This window comes from Triplophysa dalaica, chromosome 7, assembly GCF_015846415.1.
Source record: "Triplophysa dalaica isolate WHDGS20190420 chromosome 7, ASM1584641v1, whole genome shotgun sequence".
In the NCBI taxonomy this organism is placed as follows: domain Eukaryota; kingdom Metazoa; phylum Chordata; class Actinopteri; order Cypriniformes; family Nemacheilidae; genus Triplophysa; species Triplophysa dalaica.
In genome coordinates, this window is record NC_079548.1 from 21,606,661 (window position 1) to 21,626,902 (window position 20,242).

Consider the following 20,242-nt stretch of genomic DNA (forward strand, 5'->3'; position numbering starts at 1 on the left):
TTCATACAAGGAGTCATAGAAGTTGATTTTCATTTAATTCCATAATAAACAGGGTTATTCATTATAAACCATTCCTTCAATGACACAAAGCATGATCATCATCATCAACATGAAGTAAAAATATCACCATTTTTAAAATGTACAAATTATAAGGACATGATGACCTGCATTTCCCCATTTATTTCAATCATCTCACACCCATGATATGTCTCATTTTAAATTACAAAATGAACCCTCGTACCTGTACGTCTTACGTCTTTTCCAATTTACAGACACAAATTAAACATTTATATACATCAGCACAATTCAACATTAAGTTACACTTTAAAGGTGTGCAAGGTTAAGCAAAATATACTGTCAAATAAAACCAACAAATTTACTTCCATAAAATCTCAAACTGAAGTGAAATCGCGTGCTGGTAATACAGAGTCAACTCCTCTAAAACATACAGCTTAACGTACTGAATTACAACGGGACGCAGATGTATCCCATCATTCCAGAAAGACACAATACAATCTGCTGTTGCACCAAAATCAGTGTTCTTCATTATCGAATTGAGAAAACATCCAGTGGTATCAAAAGTTCATCTTGCTCAATCGTCGTTCTCTCGTAATTTGATTCCGTCTATGTACATTGCTTTTGATCTTTTGATCTTTGCTATTATCAAACCAAAAAAGCATCGGAGCAGATTAACAAATATGATTCACATCACCTAGGAAAATTACCTTTGAGGTTGACTGGAAAAAGATTTCCTATCACAATTTGAAATCAGGAATTGAAAGATTTGTTTTTCTTTTAGTGGTTTTGACAAGCAGCCATCACCTTTGGATCCTATACTTTTCTCCTAGCTTTTTTTATTATGAAAAATTTGGGTCGTATTTAAATATACCACAAAATAAAAATATATTTCACATACACATGATTTCTGTATTTCAGTACCATAATGTACAAATACTTGAGAATTTTTAATCATTATTTGTTTTTATATTACAGTAATGATAATCATGAAAATTATATCACATAGCAAAAATCCTAATTCATTGTTTTCATGCATTACTACACTTAAATTCTTAAGATTTACCCTTGTACTGAATCTTTCAGACAAACACCTGAAGTTCAGAGAGGGTCGGAGGAGGGGTCTGAATCTTTGCTAATGGGAGCATTGGGCGTCCTATTGTGATCTTGATCAAGGGCTCTTACAGGCACTGTGATGATGATCCATTCACCATACAAGCAGACAATGTCAACGCTCTGATGTGCTGTTCTTCAGATAAAAATAATCCATGGAAATAAACTGCCGTGAGGAAAAAAGCCACTCGCTTTAAGACTTCTTAGCTTTTCATCTCCCAATCCTCAGCTGCACACATTCTGACTTCTACATATTATATAAAACTATGCATGTTTTTGATTGTGTAAATGTGATGCAAATACTGTACAAACATATCCATGGAGAGGCATACTGACATAACTATCTAAACCATCACATGATCACATAAATAAGCGTCACACCAGATTTAACCTTAAAAAAATTAAATCCAGTGTGTTAAAGTAAAAGGCAAGAATCTTATGATTTAAATTGCACTAATGAGCCCGTGTAGCGTTTAGGAGAGGGTCCTCCGGTTGAACCGTGAACTTCAGCTTCATTGCTCACGACTAAAATGAACAGCAACGAGAGCTGCATACAATTACGAACAACAAAATCGAGGCAGGACACTTAGGAAGCGTGTGAAGCAAAATTCCTGCAAACAGCATAAATGAAAACCATTCCATATGAAAGTTGACTTGGGTGGAACTCATCTGCTGAATAAAGGAAGCGGTCACGGACACCGGACAGCTCGGTCTGTGCAGTCTCCTTGCTTTTTCCCAAATAAATACTCCTCAAAAGCCTTCAAACCACTTGTCTATTTCTTCACATAAAATGTCCATCTAATCTTTTTCTCCGTCTTCACCGCTTCCTAGAAAAGATAAGAGCAGAAATGCAGTTCTTGAGGTCTGGTTTTATTCCATATAAAGTGTTTGCTTATGTCTTAGTATGTTTGACTCACCTCCTTGTTCAATGTCCGAGTCTGTAAGGTGGGTAAGAGAGAAGCTAGCCATGCTGGCCGGGGAGATGGAGAAGCGGGAGTAGTTGGAGGGGCTGTTCCAGCTCTGTTCCATGGTGCGGTTCACAGGGGGTGGAGAGAAATACTTTGAAGCCGCAGAGGACGCGCTTGTCTGACTGACAGAATGGTCACTGGTTGACTTTGAGAGGAAATTGGGCTCTGGAGATGGGAAGTCATCATCCCACTCAAATGCACCCCCTGTCACACACAGGTTTAAAGCCAGTTTAGTTTAAAAACAGTTGAGGGGAGATGGTTATGAAGACAAGACGTGTTACAGAGAGGACAGGTGGTCGAAGTTTAATGGTACCTTAAGCCAAATTCCATTAACACAATAATCATGGGTTCGGACTACACAGTATCCCAAATTTGCTACAATCCATTGGACTAAAACGAAGAAATTAAAGAATTTGAATGATTGTGTAATACAATTTTTTAGAATGTCTCACCTTCTTCATCTGTGGAGCTCTCGGAGTTTGTAAATCTATTAAGGTAGCTGGAAGAAGCCACTGGACTGCTGAAATCAGACACTTGCCTACTGGGGTCAAGGGCATGTTCGCCAAGTTCCTTTGTTGGGGTTTCCTGTTTGAATAAATGCAGGGATTCTTAAAAAAACAGACTGTCCCAATACACATCAAGGTGTTTAAAAAAAGATGAAATTCTTAGAATAGACACACAGAAAATATCAGACCTGGTCGAAAAGGTAGACTGTTACATCATCAAAGAAAGACACTCCACGTCTGTCACTGCCCTCTTCTGTTGTTGCTTTAGTATTCAGGGAGAATTTGGGCTTCAGCAAGCTTTTGAGGTTGATGGAACTACTGTCGTCCGAAATGATAACAGGGACCGGGTGCACGACATCGTCCTCGCTACACTCCGAGCTGGAACTGTGCAACCGGTAAGCACGCACATCATCATCAGATTCATCACTGTTCTCGTCTTCTTCATCGGCGTCCATCCCATCCTCTGGCCCGTATTCCAGCGAGGATCCATCGATTTTGCCTAGATACCGCCCCTCCATATCTGACTCCTTCTTCGTTCCATCTCCGGCATAGGTTCTTGTTAGTTTGGCATGGACCCGGAGATCTGCGGAGTGCTGCGTTGAGGTAGAGGAGGTCGCTGCATGTTCTGGGTTTTCATTGGAATGAGTTTGGTCTGACAGAAGATCAGGAAACTCAGAGCCAAACAACAGTTTATCCTGGTTCCAGTCCTCCTCAGTGCTGAGAATCAACTCGGGAAGAGGAGTCCTCTTTGCTTCACCATTTGCTGATTCTGGAGTAGGGCCTTCGGATGAAGTCTCTGAAGCAGAAAGCTCCTTGATAACAAGAGCTTCATCTGCCGGAACACTTCCATTGACGTCATCGCTCTTCCTATCCAGCTCTTCGTTGTCTGAGAAGTAAGCCGAGTCCCTGTAGTTTCCACTCAAGGGCACATCACCAGGCTGTCGCTGGTCATCACCATTAACCTGAACATCAGGTACACTATCCACCTCAGATACGACAATTTCTGGAGGTACCATTGCTGCAGGTTCCACAGCAACACCTACTGAACTCTCTTCAGACGAATCCCTCACGCCAGCCTGAGAGTTCCACTCGGGTGATTCCAAGTTTTCAGTTTCATACCCACTGTCGGCGGCCTTGTACGGGGGTTGAAGCTCATTAACAGGAGTTGCCAAGGACTGCACCACGTCCCGATGAATGTCCAAAGAATCCAACGAATCGGGTGTTTCGGCTGAGTTCTCAGTGATTGGAAGAGTGGATAAGGTGCTATCATCCAGCAGGCTGTCCTGACTTAATTGGTCAAGAGACGTTTCGGATACCAACACTGAGGACATATCCTGAGTTACACGGTTGGCCAGTAAAGATTCATCTTGATGGATGGATTCTAATGGTGGAATATCCTTGCTCATTGTCTTGTCCAGTTCCATAATGATATCACTCATCAAATCATTACTTAAACCATCAGTGAGGCCACTACTTTCAGTAGCAGTAAAGCTAAGCAAAGTCGACTCGCCGATTCCTAAATCCTGTCCATACTCCTTAGAGGTTTCAAAACATTCTTCAAGGCTGGGAGGTTTGGCATCTATGCACAAAGTAACTGTACTGGCACTTTCAAGGGATTGATGACTGTCGGATGGACTGTCAACAATGACCTCAACACTCTCAGAGGTAGACTCGGAAGAAGAAGCTTTTGGAGAAAGCAAAGAGCCATTTGTATGTGGCAGCAGGTTGCTACAGGTTTCTCCTGTTATGAATCTGTCTAAAGGCACCGTTGATTCATTTCCTTTCAAAGGCGACAGAAAATCCTCTAGAATGGGGCTGACTAAGTCCAAGAATTCATCTTTAAGCTGCATACAATTGTCAGCAGATTTAAAAGACGCACCTGTAAGTTTTATGCTATCTGAGACATGGGTCTCTATGACGGGCCCGGGGAGAGATGAAGCAGATTGGTCCTTTAGCAATCCGCTATCTTTGAGGAACAAAAAGTTTTCCGTTAGTTTGTCAGTGTTAAGAAGCTTCATCACATCTGCACTCTCTTGATCAGATACCTCCAAATGAACGGGTTCTGGTCCAAACCCTAAAAAAGAATTGTGAAATGTATTGCCCGCCTCTGTTCCGTTTGTTTCTCCTTCAGGGTCTGTCTTCATCTCCATAAAACCTCCCCTGAATGAATGAGAATCTTCCAATTTCGAATCACCCTCGCCAAAAATGTTTGTATGGTAAGGGCTTTCATGTTCGCTTGAGGACCAAATGTGGCTATCCTGAAGGTATGAGTCTTTTGAGTCAATGCTTTGATGGAAGAAATCTGCATCTGTGCTGGACTCATCGAGCCTGACATCCCGTAAGACCATGTACTGTTGCTGCTCCAATGGGTTGGTACCCTCAGCACCTTGACTTTCATCCATCCCAACGTCGCTCTCGTCCAGTTCCTCTAACTTAATAAAGTACTCATTTCTAGAGGACGCTTTATGTGGATCAAACACTGGCAACGTCTCTGGGACTTTAGCTTCATTGTCAGGGAACTGAGCATGAATATCCTGCCGAGGAACTGGAAAGAACATGCTGTGATAATTCAGAGTGTTGTCCATGGAGGACCGACTGTGACTCTCGTAATGGTCATGCTTGGCTGCCTCCCACACGTATTCGAAACTCAGCCCTCGACTTGTTTCGGTGACCGTGAGCACCTCGTCTGGTTCTCGGCCATCATCGAAATGCTCCAGGATGGGGAAGGAAGAGTGACTGATGGTGGCTTGTCGAGTGGTGGGATTGGGTTTGAGAGAGCTCCAGCGCTGCTCGAAGTCATCCTCCACATCTTTCTGGCCCTGCATACGGAGGTAAGTGAGCAGACGGTGGACCTCTTCAGCAGTGGCTCTCTTATCTACAGGCAGCCAGCAAAACTGCAGGACCTCATACCTGTAGATCAGAGCACAAAGTTAAACTGTTTGACAAACAAAACTGATCTTGTATATAAAATATGGATGTCCCCTACGAAGGACTAACCATCTTTCTGAGTAGGGTAAATCCAGCTGTGGCTTGAGAAGTCTGATTTGTTGATCTTTGAGCACATGGTGGAGCACTTCTCTATCTGACAGGTGAGGATACGGCTGCTTCCCACTGTCAAACAGCTCCCATAATGTCACTCCCAATGCCCTGAAAACACAAATCTAAATGTTACGGATATGTCGATGTGCACATTTCCGCTTCCTAATCTTCTAGTTTGACTGATCATTTGACCCATTTCAAAAGCTCCTCAGATACCTACCAAACATTGCTGGGTTTAGTCTGTTCTGATGTAATCAGGCCTCCATGCAGCTCACCAATCAGCTCAGGGGCAAGCCAGCGCAGAGCCACACATTGGTCATCTTCAGTGGTGATGTAATCCTCCTACGGAAAAACAAAATGCATGCAAGAGTTTGTTAAATCCATCTTTAATGAAATGTGATTCAGTTTTAAAAAAATCTGCAACACTACAATACTTCAGTTTATGCTTTTGTCTAGTGGTATGTTGTAAAATGTACCTTAAAACTTGTAGGGCCGATCCCATAGTCTCCCACTTTGACAGTAATGTCTGTTGTGAGATAGCAGTTTCTCAAAGCCAAATCACTGTAAAGAAAGATGGAACCAAAATATATAAATGCAAGCATCTCAAAAACACATTCATATGGGTGGGTTGCACCAACAAAGATTAAAGTAACTGGGGTATGTTGATCCTAGTTTTTTTCTAATTTGAGTTGTGTTGCACCATTTAAATTTAAACAAAGATAAACAAATCGTGGATTAAAACTTTAACCTGTATTTATACCGTCATCTACAATTAATTTTGTCCACCATGATGGATTTGCCGGTGTAACTAAATAGCGACAGTGATGATACTGTCTTCGGGGCAGCAACGACGGCTGAGGTGCCCCTGTTCAGGATTCCCGTAGAAAGGACTGGACCACAATTTAGACAGGGCACCCAGAAAAGATACAGTGCAGCTAAAACAACTTTCCTCTTCCCAGGATATCTGTCTTTTCCCGTTAAATCACAGGTGTTGTGTTTGTATGTATTGGATAAGAAAGCAGTGTATCTTAAATTTGATGCTTCACAGCCGACCACTCAGTTTTCAGGCCGCCATGCCCTCACTCGTGCTGAGGAGTTTTATTTATTTCCATTTTTTATCATCCTACAATAAACACATTACTGAAGCATGACATGTGCATTATGTTTCTGTTTCTGATGTGCTTTTTTTTTAAACCTCCTCAGTAGCAAGTTTCAAGTTAACCCCAAACTGAGAGATAAACCAAGAGTTTAAAATAATGGAGCAACAGAATTAAAGTTAATCTAGATTTACTGTGAAATTAAAACCTGGATCAAATGATAGTTTAATATAAACCTGATTATTTTTAAACAAGATTTACAGTTTGGTCCAAACAGAATTATTAAAATAAACCTTGATTTAATCTGGGTTTAAGCCTAATCCTTTTTGGTGCAACCCACCCACAATGTATTTAAATGGCAAGTATCAACTAAATCTCTTATCGATTAACGTCTTTTAATGAAAATAGTCCTCTCCAGTTTTTTACAATCATTGCTTAAACTTTGGGGCCCGCCACAATTTATTTTGTCCCGCCACAAATCCTGCCTTAAACTTCTCATAACTTCAAGATGTATAACTTTTGGCAAAAGCGTGAGAAATGCTTTCCCAGCGCTGGATCACCTCTCTCACTGCATCTACTTTGTTGAGTAAACTACACACAGAAGCAGCACTTTCAATTCTGACCACACCAGTAGCCGCTGATTTATATGTAGTATTATTTAATAGGAAAGTATTATTTAATAGTTAAATCACTATTTCATACTTATTTCATTTCTGACAGAGAAAGATGAAATATGTCCATGAGAACAACTTAATAAGGCATTCAGTTGTATTTAAACACACATATACAGCTTGATGACATCACAAATTAGCTAATTAGTATGTGATGTAATCAAGCACCATAGTCTTACAAAACCCACAATAAACTGCTTAGTATTTGTATAGTTTTGATGAGAATTCCCCTGTTGTTTTAAATTATGAAAGAAATCTATAATCTGATATAGTTAAAACATAAATGCTGGGAAACAGAATGCATGACAAAATATTGCTATATTAATAAACGGCAGTGAGTGCAGTTTTGTTTATTAATTTAATTTGGTTTCAAGATTTAAACTAGCATAAATCCTGACTCGGAAACAAAAGGCAATTACAAGCGATCATGTTTTTGTTTTTTACACTTGCTTGATGCGAACGATTATCTACAGATAATAAAGATGTCATCACTTACATTAGCATCCAAGCAGTATAAATGCCCGCTGACACATTATTCATCGGTGATTGAGTTTTGTGTAGTGGTTACTGTGTGGGCAGATGTGTGTGCGTCGCTTCGGCTCACCCCAACAACAAAATCACTGATGCCAAAGGTTTTCCCGACCCACTCCCACAGCGTCAGGATATTGTTCCCAGAGGAATAAAATGCCCACTGGGGCAGGAAGTGAGACGAGTGGACATCTGGTGTGTCATTCAGACCGAGCTCTGATTTCAGCTGTGCCGCTCTTTTCAGAGCTCGTCTCTCTTACACCCTCTCCCGGGACATCGCTGACACCACAGCTGTTTGGTCTACTGTCATGCTCAATAAAACCATCTCGAGATAAACAGACAGACATCTGAGACCCTGCGCCCGGCCCCTGGCAAAAGGGGGCCAATACAGTACTGTTAGGGGTCACGGAGGAGGGGAGCTCAAGTTTTGGCCGTACATGGAAAATTTCTGAGTGTGGACGCTGCGTGTGGGAATACTTTAAGAGAAACAAGCAAATAAACCGTCTGAAGAAGAACGTACATGCCTGTTCACAACTTCATAACATAAGGATTGGTATTTTCCATATTATTGAGCATTAAACATTTTAAATCAACAGAAATTTGACCTATTGAAGGCATCATTAAAACAAGATGAATACTCTGTGACACCCATGAAAATTGGGTATATATGGGTCAGGGGGCAAGAGTATTTTTGTAAATGTTCTCATCACATTTTCTTTAATAAAAAAAATCTTCTTTGCTTCTTGATTATTTACTGCTTTTATGTTATTGTCACTTTCTGTCAGACCTAAAATGAACCAAATAAAAGCAAAAAATTACATAAATCTGATATTAAATTATTAACAAAGTTTATTTGGCTTTCATAAGCAAAACTGATGAAATGCCCATATTTCCTTTCCTCAATGACACTCGTGTAAACTTGCTCAAACAAATGGTTATTGTGGGAGTGGCAGACAAGGTTTCGCAATAAATGAACTTAATTCCAAGAGCCAAACAATTTTCACGACGGCACGGAATCTCCGTTCCACCTTTGGAGTTGTAGCCCGGATAAAATCTCACCCCACCTCCCCGCCTGCTCCGCGAGGATCCTCTTACGCTCAAACCACAGAATCATCATATCCCAGCGGCGGAGGACAGCCAACACCCCCTAATCCAGGGGAGCTGTGCAATCGGACACCTTTCTGCATATTCTGAGCGCGCAGGAGGGTACGGGCGAGCTCAGGGTGTCAAGACACTCTACATAACCCAGCCTATCTCCATAAGACTGGAAGGGTGAGAATGAAAGTGCAACGTTGCCGTTTTCACACCCGTGGCCTTTTTTGGAAAAACGAAAGCGGCCAGCGAGCCATTGGCAAACAAAGGCGCTCTCACGTGCAGGCGGCACTCTGGTGAGCGCAGGCGGCACTGCGGCTTCAACCTTGTTTATTTGCATGAAGTGTCAAAGCCACACAAATGGCACCGGTGAACAGCATGGAAAATCTTAGGGCTAACCTGTGCAGGAAGTTGTGTTTGTGCATGTGGGTGACCCCAGCGGCGATCTCGCAGGCCATTTTCTGCAGCTGCAGTAGTTCTCCGTTCCGGTACAGCCAATCATGTTGAGACACGTAACTCTTCAGATCACCCTGCCCAACAACAAAACGCAAACGTGTGTTAAAGCCAGAGAATAACAGAATGAAGAATACACGATCGGCTCAAACAAGTTCATCGTGTTTTGTGAAGCACATAATAGAGAACACGCTGCATTTAGATGAAAACGGCGATGGAGTTTTTGAGGCTGTATGCCACAAGGGGGCAGTGCTCTCTCTATGAACAGATCCTTTGCTGTTATCCAGGGCTCCACCAAATAAGGAAAGGCTGTTTAATACGGACTCCTGTATGCTGTGTCACATCAATTTAAAAATAAAAAAGTAGCAGTCAGACACGCAGACCAGGGCTGGCTGTGTTAGGTTTCTACAGCCAAGCTGTCCCTGTTTGAGACCACTTTGAACAGGAGGGCTGTGTAAATTCAACTGCTTGAAACAAAAAATCAGCTCTGCCTAGATAAAATAATGAGAAAATGCATTTGGAGACATGTGGTGAATTTTCAATTCTGTTAAAGGTGCATTATAAACACATTCACGCATTTGGCATCAAGGCAAAAGACCTTTGCTCAGTTTTTCAGTTTGGACTTGTTGCATAAAGTCTGTCCCAGTCTTCAGATTTGGTCAGTTAGTGTTTTTCTATCAGAAACCTTCAAAAAGTCTGCAAGTGTATGATGTCTAGTATAAAAAAGTGTCCAGCCATTATACTGTACATTTGTTAACGAGTATGTTCAATCCTTGGGACCGAACCCATGACCTTGGCGTACCTAACTCCATGCTCCAACCACTGAACTACAAAGCTTTAAAACATTTTATTAACCAACTTGATAAAAAAATGTATGTGACTTATATGCATAAAAAGTTAAAGATTAGTAGGATGATTTGCACGACCTTTCCTCGGATTTCAAGAGCACTCGCTCAACGACTGAGTTTCATTACATGAGTCTCAGAGGGAAGGTTCACGCTGGGTCTCAGAGATTCAGGATATCTGTGACTCCTAGCGACACGAGGCAAAGCACTCCCTCTGGAAAAACCACAAGAGCTAACTACTGCAAGACACATTATTCGCAAAATCACGCCATCTCATATGCAAATGCACTGATGTACATGTAAGGAGAAATTATTGTGCGTTTTATAAACACGTTAAAATTGACATGATAAAATATCCCTTTTATTACAGACTCCTTGTCCCTTGCAATGATTTCTATACAAATGTGTACTAAACGTAAGTGTGTTCCTGATGCTGCAACTTATCAGTGCTTCAGTGATTAAAAAAAAAGACACAACTGGTAAACTGAATCACAATTTCATTAAACAAATTGTGACGTTTGAATGATTTTCTTGTTTTGTAAAACCTATTGGAGTCATTTGAATAAAGACTGATTTTAATCTTGTACAGTCTCGTCAACCCACCATATCAAAATAATATTTTGTCTGAATAAAATTAAATGCATAATAAACATGTTCCTAGTGACATTATTTAATTCAATGATCACATACACTATCATACATTACACATTAATAGAGTCACTTTCATCAGAAGGTTTATGCTTTAACGTTTGACATAAGTTGTGAAGTTTTCCATTCGTCTTTACAGCATTTAAATTACAGATATATTTTGCCTTCACACACACGCACGCACACACACACACACACACACACTGGTGGTATCTCCCCGTAGACAGCCCTTACAGAAGAGACTGTCATTCACTCCGGGAGCAACTGGCATTCTGTAAACCAGCTCCAGTTGCACCCCGCAGCTATATTTCTGTCTAATATGCACTGTGTCAGGGTTACCATTGGTCACCAGTCATACACAAAGAACACCAGATATCTGAAGACCTACTATACTCAAACATGACACGCGATGCCTTTTTATATAAAGTAAATGATAAAAACTAATATCTTCCTCCTGCATTTTATTAGAGAAGCTTTTATAAGTGCTGAGCAATAGACTTCTGCTTACTACACAGTCTATACTAGCGTTCTTGTTATTGTCAGTATTCCTTATTTTGTCAGCATGATGCGTTAAATAATACCAAGATTTTAAAAATCAGAACTGATATTAATTTGGATTAACGTCTAACACATTCTCACTCCCGGCTCGTCACAAAACGCCCCTCGGCGCCACTTTTTAACGCGCAGGGTACCCCTTTGGTGTCGTTTTTCAATGTGCAGGGCAAGCATATTTCTGAGCAAAAGTGTAACAGTTTATTTATCGTAATACTCAGATTTCACATTGATGTAAAAGCATTACTGGTGTTCACTCAGTTTTGTTTATGTGCGCATGTCTGAAAGCGCAGTAGTAAAAGACCCAAACGGGAGTAATAGTAAAATAACATATAAAAGTCCGCTCTCGAATCATGCAGTTGATGTAGAAACGTCCAAATGAAGAACTATTGTTGCATATGCAGGTACTGCTGACATGAGTAGAGATATAAAAATACAGCTTCTGACCGTTTTCCCGCTGCATTTTAAATTACTTAACCGACTATCGACCTTGTCATAACTTCACACAAGAAACCCTGTAAGCGTGGGTTTTCTGCGTAGCCGGTTTATTACCATGCATGTAAACACGTGAACACATTTAGGTGCTCCAAAATAATAAAACCACAAATACTTATGAAATGATAAGAATTGCACATGTCTCGGTTCTGGAGCATTTAGCGAATAGCAATGCAGTTCACCACTCGAACGAAGCCAAAGGGGTACCCTGCACGTTAAAAAGTGACACCGAGGGGCGCTGGCCGAGAATCAATGCGTGACGAGTTGGGAGTGAGAATGGGTTGTAACATTAAATGTGGAGTGTGTACTTTGTATTAAGGTCTGTTGTATACTTCGCATTTTGTCCACTCCATACAGTACATACTGAAAACCTATGCACACACAAAGAGCACTTGTTCTCCAAAACTGAACCTGAAGTCAAACAGCGGCCATCGAATCACCCAGGCTTCTCTTTTACTCCTGTAAGATAGTCTCTTTGTCTTGCCCTGTGGTTCTCATGCAGCTGCGCTTTAACTCGTAGAGGATAGGCTTGGGTAGAAACTCGAGCAGTAACAGAGACTAAGGAAAGGCCCAGACTGCATTACGCAACTGCGGGCCGCGGTGAGCTCACACTCTCTGGAGACGGGTGGTATGGCTCGAAGCCATCCACCTGCTCGGGCCCAGAGGACTCCACAGACCACAGGCATTGTAACCAACAACTGGTCAGGTGTGCAGTGTTTTCCTACCCGCTAGCGCTGTGGGATTATCATACAACAAACTCATTACAGAGCACGAGCAGTGTCGACATCAGCACAAACTCCAACAGCTGTGAACTATCAGGCTTCATCATTCTTTTCTTAACAGTTTGAAAAGAAGTTAAACACACCTTCTGAAGCATCTGTAAGGTTGGCGTGACTGACTCTCATGGCGAGGAACTTATCTGATAATGATGACGGTCGTTTTTGTTTCACTTTGCACTTTGAGACTTGTTACAACACACATGTACACAAACATATCTATTATAGAGATATCAGTGATATTATTAGAATGAATTAAAGCATTTGATATGTGAATTTAAAGGGACACCAAAAGTTGAAACGTGGCTGACAGACTGCATTTATATTCATCCTGAAAACGTTCTATTGGACCCAACAATAGTTTAAACCAACTCATCAGTTTGGGTTGAAACATGAGTTAAATTTCAACCCAATGGTTGGCTTCGTCCTTTTTGACCCGACCCTGGGTTGGAAATAACCCAGCATTCTTTTAGAGTGCTCTTTTCCTCGCAGTAGCGTTTGCAGCATGCTGATAAAATGCACCAACGCAGCGAGATGTGAGAGTGACGGTGTTAGTAAAAGAATCCTGTTGCTTTATTGGGATATGAGGGAACCGGAGAGCCACCTACTGCAAGCTGTTATGCCGCTCGTATCCTTGTCAAGCACAAGCAGCGCTCCCGAAATAGATCAAGAAAAACAGAAAGTAAATCAAAGCGCAGACAGCGACTCGATCACTTATGACGAACGCCGGACTAATTGAAGCTCTGGGAACAAATGAAGAAGTGAGGTGTGGTGGGGTTATCTGTGCTTTCATCAGACTTGTATGATACAAATTTGACATGCCGGACATGGCCGCGAAGCAAAAACAAGATCCAGGGATCCGATTCAGCCGCTTGGAAGGGTGTTATTTGATGCCTGGCGAGTGTCCGTTTCAGGCCAGTGATGAGTGAGGTTTATGTTTAATGATAGGGAAATAAAACATTGTATTCCATGATCTTATAATCTTCATTTGAGCACTTCTCTCTAAATATGCATTTATGCGATTCGTCACTTTTGTACTGACAAATTTGTTCTTTTAGGCCACATTTACTCTGCAGTTCTTGATGCTCAATTCCGTTTTTGTGACTATATCTGATTTTGACGACCCGCTTACATCTTTAAAAGTGACGAAACAACCCGAGGTAGATGTATTGACCAAAAAACGTCATTCCCCACCGCCCCATTAATTAAATAGCCTTTTCATACAGAGATATCGTAAAATAAACGCATAATGTGTCCTAGGATTAGTCCCCCAGTGTGCCTTCAGGCATAAAGACAAGTGATAATGTACTGTAATGTCATGTGCATATTTTTTCATTGTGAATGTAGGGCTGTCAAGGTGACGGAATTTCCCTTGTTGTGTTTGTAGGTGGCTCAATAGCAGGGTTTGCTTTTATTGCAGCTTTTATTTAGCCTTACAGGGCTATATAAGCTATATTGTTTGTGTTATTATTATTTAGCATATTTTTGTCTTTATTTAACTTAAGCTCCCTTTACTTATATATTTATTGGTAAATGCAGAACAATGACAATAAGAACGAAAAGAATCAAAAGTTCTGAGAGAAGGATTAAGCTCAGCAAGTTTATGAAGATAAATATGAACTTTAAATGAAAATAAAAGTAAATTCAGGAGTCTTAAGTCTTCAGTTTTACAGAACACCAATACAAAATATTATGGAACGCAGTCCGAGTCTTAAAAATGAGTTATTGGTTAATGTTTTTTTGACCTCTGAGAACGTTTTTGATCATTTAGATTTTTTGGACAAGCTCAAGGAGACCGAACGAAAACCACTTATTAAAGCACACTGCATATAATATTACAAAGACGATACATAGACACTTGGTGTATGATCATAATGTTCATGTTGTTTATAATCTTTTTGTTGAGGAAAAAATCAGTAAATGCTCAGTGAAGCCTGTAAAAAGTTAAGCGGTGCAGAGAAACTCTCCGTTGCGTGGAACAGACAATTGTTTTAAAGGTTGCTAGTGATCAGTTTTTTTAAAGCGATTTGTGTATTTGTCTTGATCATTTTTGATATTGCGATACATTTTTATTTGGAAAAATTTTGAACTTTTGCATTTAAGCAGGTAACAATGATTAGGAAGTAGCCTTTATGATTTAGTTAAATAGAGCCTAACAAAAGGTTTTTTTTGTTCAAATAATTGACAACTAGCTTAACTCTTGTTTACAGGCAATTGTAGAACAATTTTCCAGGATAATCGCACCGTTTGAAAGGAATTCATGATATACAACTCACAATGACGGGTATCTGATCTGTTTGCTTACATGGCAGACACAACTGCACGTATACGATTCATATCAGATTTGTTTCCACATATGATTGAGGCCTGAAACCGATCAGAAAATATCGGAATCCATGTATTTTTGTCATGCTTACACGGTCATGGCTCATATCCGATCTGTGCCACATTGGAGGAAAAATATCTGAATTGGGTCACTTGATACATGCGGTGTGAATGCGACCTTAGACTCAGAGTGGACTTTTTTTATTTGAAGCGAACACAGACCGAGCTTTCAGGGAAAGACAAACGTATGTTCAAATAGTGCAACAAAGATGTCATCCTCTCTGAAAGATTATTTTCTTCTTTGTGATTTTTTGGTGCTTTTAGATAAATAATGGCAGAAATTGATGATCTTACCAGTTCACAGTTCTCAAACACGAGTAGGAAAGGGATGGCTTCCACACACTGACCAAGACACTGCAATATATTGGGATGCTGAAGAACCCTGTGAAGATGCAATCAATGTCAATGATCACATAATAAAACTATACACTTGTCCAAATACCCACACTTTCAACTTCACCTCTTGTCCATTTACACTATGCATTCCCTGTATTTGACCCAAGTGTTTCAATGGGTGTTGCATGCGCATGCTCTCAGGTGGCCAAGATCATAGGTGCTGGTATTTGGATAGGCCTTAAATCTCTATGATGCGACTCCAAAGACAAGTATAAGCTTAACTTTTGAGTATTTACCTGAACGGGTCTCCCTGCTGTAGGAACTCATTCTGCTCTTTGGAGCTGGCGTTGGCCTTCAGCTCTTTGACAATCACTCGGGCGAATCCAGGTTCAGCATAGATCTCGCTGAGCAGAACCTGTCAGACAAACAGATCAGGGGTAAACAAAGAACACTACACTTGACCAACGCTGAAAAGTGATTCAGACAGAAACCAAGTCCTGGAAAACAAGGCCTAAACACGACGCTGCAGGTGGCTCAGATGAGGATGTTCCCATGGCTCGGCCGGGCAGGAAAACGAATCAGGAAACAAGTTTTCCCTTAAGTCCTAATCTTAGTAAACACATCCCCACAACCGCAGCATAAGGGCAGCTTATACACGTCAAAGCCCGACCCCTGAGGACCTCGACCGTCGGCATAGAGACTAGAGCAAGTACCAACAAGAAAAATAGCTACGATTTTCAGATGAATCCTCGGGAGAAATTGTATATTGGTCCCAAACAAACTCTTCAGAGAGAGGTCAGGGCTCTGCTTTCACACGATGCAATTGAGCGACTACCACATTAGTCTATCAGTACGCTTTCGCACTTTTGGTGTGAAACAGAAACACAGGCTTACCTTTCCGAACCAGCCGCTCCCGATCTCCTGAATGTAGCTGAGAGAGTGTCGCGCCACGTGAGGACCAGATGAGACGTCTGCAAGAGCAAACATCAGACTAGATTAATGCATGGCAAAGTCATGAATATAGTGCTTATAATAAAAATGCAAAACATGCAGAGGAACAACCATGTCCATAGAATGACTCCTAAAGAGGTTATGCAAGTCAAACCTTTGTTTCAGTATAATACTTCACTTCCATTAGAAATCAAATCTAGTTTGTCCAGTTGCTGTTCAACGATGTGTTGGTTTATGGCCAGTCAATTCAAGCTGGTTTAATACCACACAGTGTATAATGGTAAAATGTGCCAAAGCACACCATATTGGTCGCTTCAAACAGCACAATACAGTCTTTTACAATTAAACATTGACTTTTCCACATGACACCTCCATGTAAGAAAAATTCTGACGTCTGAAGCCATATCATTCCTTTATGTGAGAAGCCACTGATCAATAATAAAGATCTGGACCGCTATCATAACATTGACGTCCATTGTGTTGCCATATAGAGTACCTCAGAGATGTGTCTTTATCTATGCAAACCCCAGAAGCAACTTAGCATTTTAGCACTTCCGGTTCTAGTGCCACAAAGGTTTTTGGTAGATTGGCTTAAATAAGCTTATGAGAATATGAGTTTTATGTATTTTTGGGTCAACATCTGCTTAACAAAGAAAAACCATCACTATTGATATTTTTTAAAATGACCATGGTTTTATTATAGTAAATAACTAAAACTGTTAGATCGAGTTTTGTATGATTTCACTACCCATAGCCTCATCTATAGGGATGGGTACCGAGAACCGATATCGAGGGTTAGCCTACAAAAATACCTCATCTCTGAGGTGCTCTATTGGTAGTAGGATGACGCCAATTCACCTGCTCATGTTGCATGTGAGAAAAAGGATGGATATTTAGTTTCATTTCAAGTTTAGTTGAAATAAACACAACACAAGATATAGAGTAAAAACATTGGATTTTATCATATATCTAATTGTGTTATCGTTACTATGCACCTTTATGCTTTTGATAGCATTTCCTTACATGTATTAAGCACGTTTCCCAGGTGCTTATGACCCAGTCAGTTTTTAGTGTAGTTAGAGCAACAAGACACGAGTGGATTTATTTTTATACTGTGAGCGACGGGATGCAGCTGTGATGTTTCTGACCTGTCATACGGGGCAGCTGGAGGTGAGGGGGTCCAGGGAGGGGAACAGGTGGAACAGCCAGAGTGTAAACCTCCGCAGGTGACTGCATAGAGGGTGTGTCCTCCGCTGGGGGCGTGAAATCAACCTCATCCTCAAAGTGGTCATCAAACTCCTAAACAACATAAGCAGAACAAATAAGATTTTGGATACTACTCGCTATGAAGAAATGCTCCTAAATAAAATAACGTATAGACTTCACCTTAAAGTTGATCTCTTGCTCTTTGCAGCAGGAAACACAGTTGAGCAGCAACACGACAAGGGCCAGCAGCACAGCCAGAGACAAGAGCAGCAGGACACTCAGAGAGAGATCCACGTCTCCGGCAGACACTCCTGGACACACAAACACATGATTATAACTTAATGTGTTATACACTTGCTGGATGACGATATATAAGTAATCCCTTTTGTGTAGCAGCGGTGTTCTCACTCATCCAGACCACTCATCAATTTAATCTTTTGTGTGCTTGGGAGCTGCTTAGTCTTCATAGACAAATTTACAGCAAAACTGTGGCAACAAAACAATGCTATTTGGCAACACAAATTACACAAAAGCAAATATTCAAAGTCAAACCTTTTCAAACAAAAACTGTCATCAATACTGAGTTTGTTTAAGCATTTTCTTCCCAAAGCAAGTTTTTTTAACCATTCTAAGGGGCCATTCAGACACCACTAATTTTTCCATTCCAATGCGTTATTTTCCCATTGTTTTCCATTGTAAACAGGTGTTTGACGGACGTGCATGACTGCTGCACACATATCTCCCGTCTTTTAAAGCGTCTTAAACACGAGCGCCACGTTTTTAAGACGCCGTGTCAAGTTGAAAAAAATTCAACTTTTACAATCAGTGCTGCAAATCCTTCGCTGTTCCAAAAGCAGTGAACCAATCAGAAGATTTTGGAGGCGGGGCAAGCATTACAAGCTTCTGTTTACAGTAGCAAGTTTGACGGCAACATGGCGGAGGAGGCGCATAGTGATTCTATCACGTTTTAGAAGCGTTCTTATAGTTACTGTCAATAAAAAGGTAAAAAAACAACCTTAAGGATAATAGGATTCTCATCTCTCAGCAGCCTACAGCCAAAGCGTTTGTTGAACATTCTGCTTTGGACGCTTCAGACAACAGTTTAAACCTCAGTGTTGAAAGGTGGGATCTGTATCAGCACCTGTTCTGTCACCACACTACCATTAACACTGTTCTCCATTCCACTCATCAAAACAAAACAAAACTCTCTGGGGTTCACAACAGCAGCTGGTATAATTGGCGGAGGGGAACAAACACTCGAGGCAGGAGGGGTCGGTAACTCAGATCTGAGAACAGATGAGATGTGATATACGTTCTGTGTGTTTTCGAGTGTTTGGGGTGTTGCTAACAGTAGTTTGTCTTGCGCAATTAGCTGTCATGGATGCATGCCATAATCTCCAGCCATAGTAAATGTTACAGCACTAACACTAGCAATGATAGAACTAGGGCTGGGTATCCATTCTGATGTTCCCATTTGATTCTCGATTCGAGTCAATGATTATAGACTTAATACAAGGCCTATAGATATTTCTAAATAAGATTGGTAAAAATCAGATTACAATGGTGAATAAAAAAAAATGAACAGTGTTAGGCAAGTTAGTAGATGCCATCATTTTGCGATTTATCTGGCATTTATCCGGATCGATTATGCTTACTGCGACTATGAGATAATCCCCTTATTTAGATAGAATGATTGAATCCTATTATAATCGCATTATGAGGGTGCATGTAAACATAGTTTTTTACTGACTGGACATATGAACATTAGTCTGTAATAAGCATTTTATGTCTGACAACAAAAACATAAAATATGTCATCGACTTTGGCTTTATTGGGTATTAAAATACAGTAAGTTCATAGAACACATGTACATTGCAATGATGTCACAAACATGCTAATTAGCACGCAATTTCACCTTGGACCATAGTGACGGGTAAAAATAGATTATGACCGAATTGTCCGAGCATGTTCGACGAAAAAGTCTAGCGCAACTGTTTGGTACAGTTATAACTCTGTTTAGTTGTTACTTAGTCGCTACTAATTTTTGCTAGTTTAGTTTACATAGAAAAGTAAGCCAATCGGATTCATTATATCGTTAACTTAATAAGAAGTTAAGCTAAATAATGTTTTTAAGTCACCAATACTTTTTTTAACTTAATGAATAAGTTAAGTGTACAAATATTACTGTTTTTAAGTTTTGCCAACTTAAATAGAATATACTTCTTTTAATACAAATTTAAGGCAAGTGTTTCCTCACTTTTTTAAGTTAAGCCAATTTATTACATTTTACAGTGTTGTTATAGTGTTTTCTATTCACAGAGTGTTAATTCAGCTTTGCAGTCGACACTGAATGTGATGAATCTTTCTATAGAGCTGGAATTTCTTTTTAAAGCGTCACAAAACCAGGTTTAAAATCCTCATCTAGCAAACTTCAAAAGGTGTGACTATATTACATTGATGACACGTTGGTGATTCAGTATTATTCATGAGACTGCGTTTTCTTGTTGACCAACGAAAATACATTTCTCCTAATTATTCATGACAGCGCCTTGTGATTGGAGCGCCC

The 20,242-nt window shown here is 40.5% G+C and overlaps 1 protein-coding gene across 1 annotated transcript in view; it reads right to left on the reverse strand.

The window, feature by feature from the left end:
- Positions 1–16: 16 nt before the first annotated feature.
- Positions 17–20,242, reverse strand: part of lmtk2 (lemur tyrosine kinase 2) — a 28,151-nt gene continuing 7,925 nt past the window's right edge. Inside the window, exons 2-14 of the mRNA XM_056751990.1 lie at positions 17,857–17,987; positions 17,619–17,769; positions 16,414–16,490; positions 15,816–15,934; positions 15,478–15,565; positions 9,429–9,559; positions 6,118–6,202; positions 5,862–5,983; positions 5,600–5,749; positions 2,791–5,512; positions 2,549–2,681; positions 2,046–2,300; positions 17–1,955 (exon numbers count right to left, since the gene is read on the reverse strand). Coding sequence (XP_056607968.1) covers positions 1,927–1,955; positions 2,046–2,300; positions 2,549–2,681; positions 2,791–5,512; positions 5,600–5,749; positions 5,862–5,983; positions 6,118–6,202; positions 9,429–9,559; positions 15,478–15,565; positions 15,816–15,934; positions 16,414–16,490; positions 17,619–17,769; positions 17,857–17,987 — 4,193 coding nt within the window. The 3' untranslated portion in view covers positions 17–1,926. The remainder of the gene's footprint in view (positions 1,956–2,045; positions 2,301–2,548; positions 2,682–2,790; positions 5,513–5,599; positions 5,750–5,861; positions 5,984–6,117; positions 6,203–9,428; positions 9,560–15,477; positions 15,566–15,815; positions 15,935–16,413; positions 16,491–17,618; positions 17,770–17,856; positions 17,988–20,242) is intronic.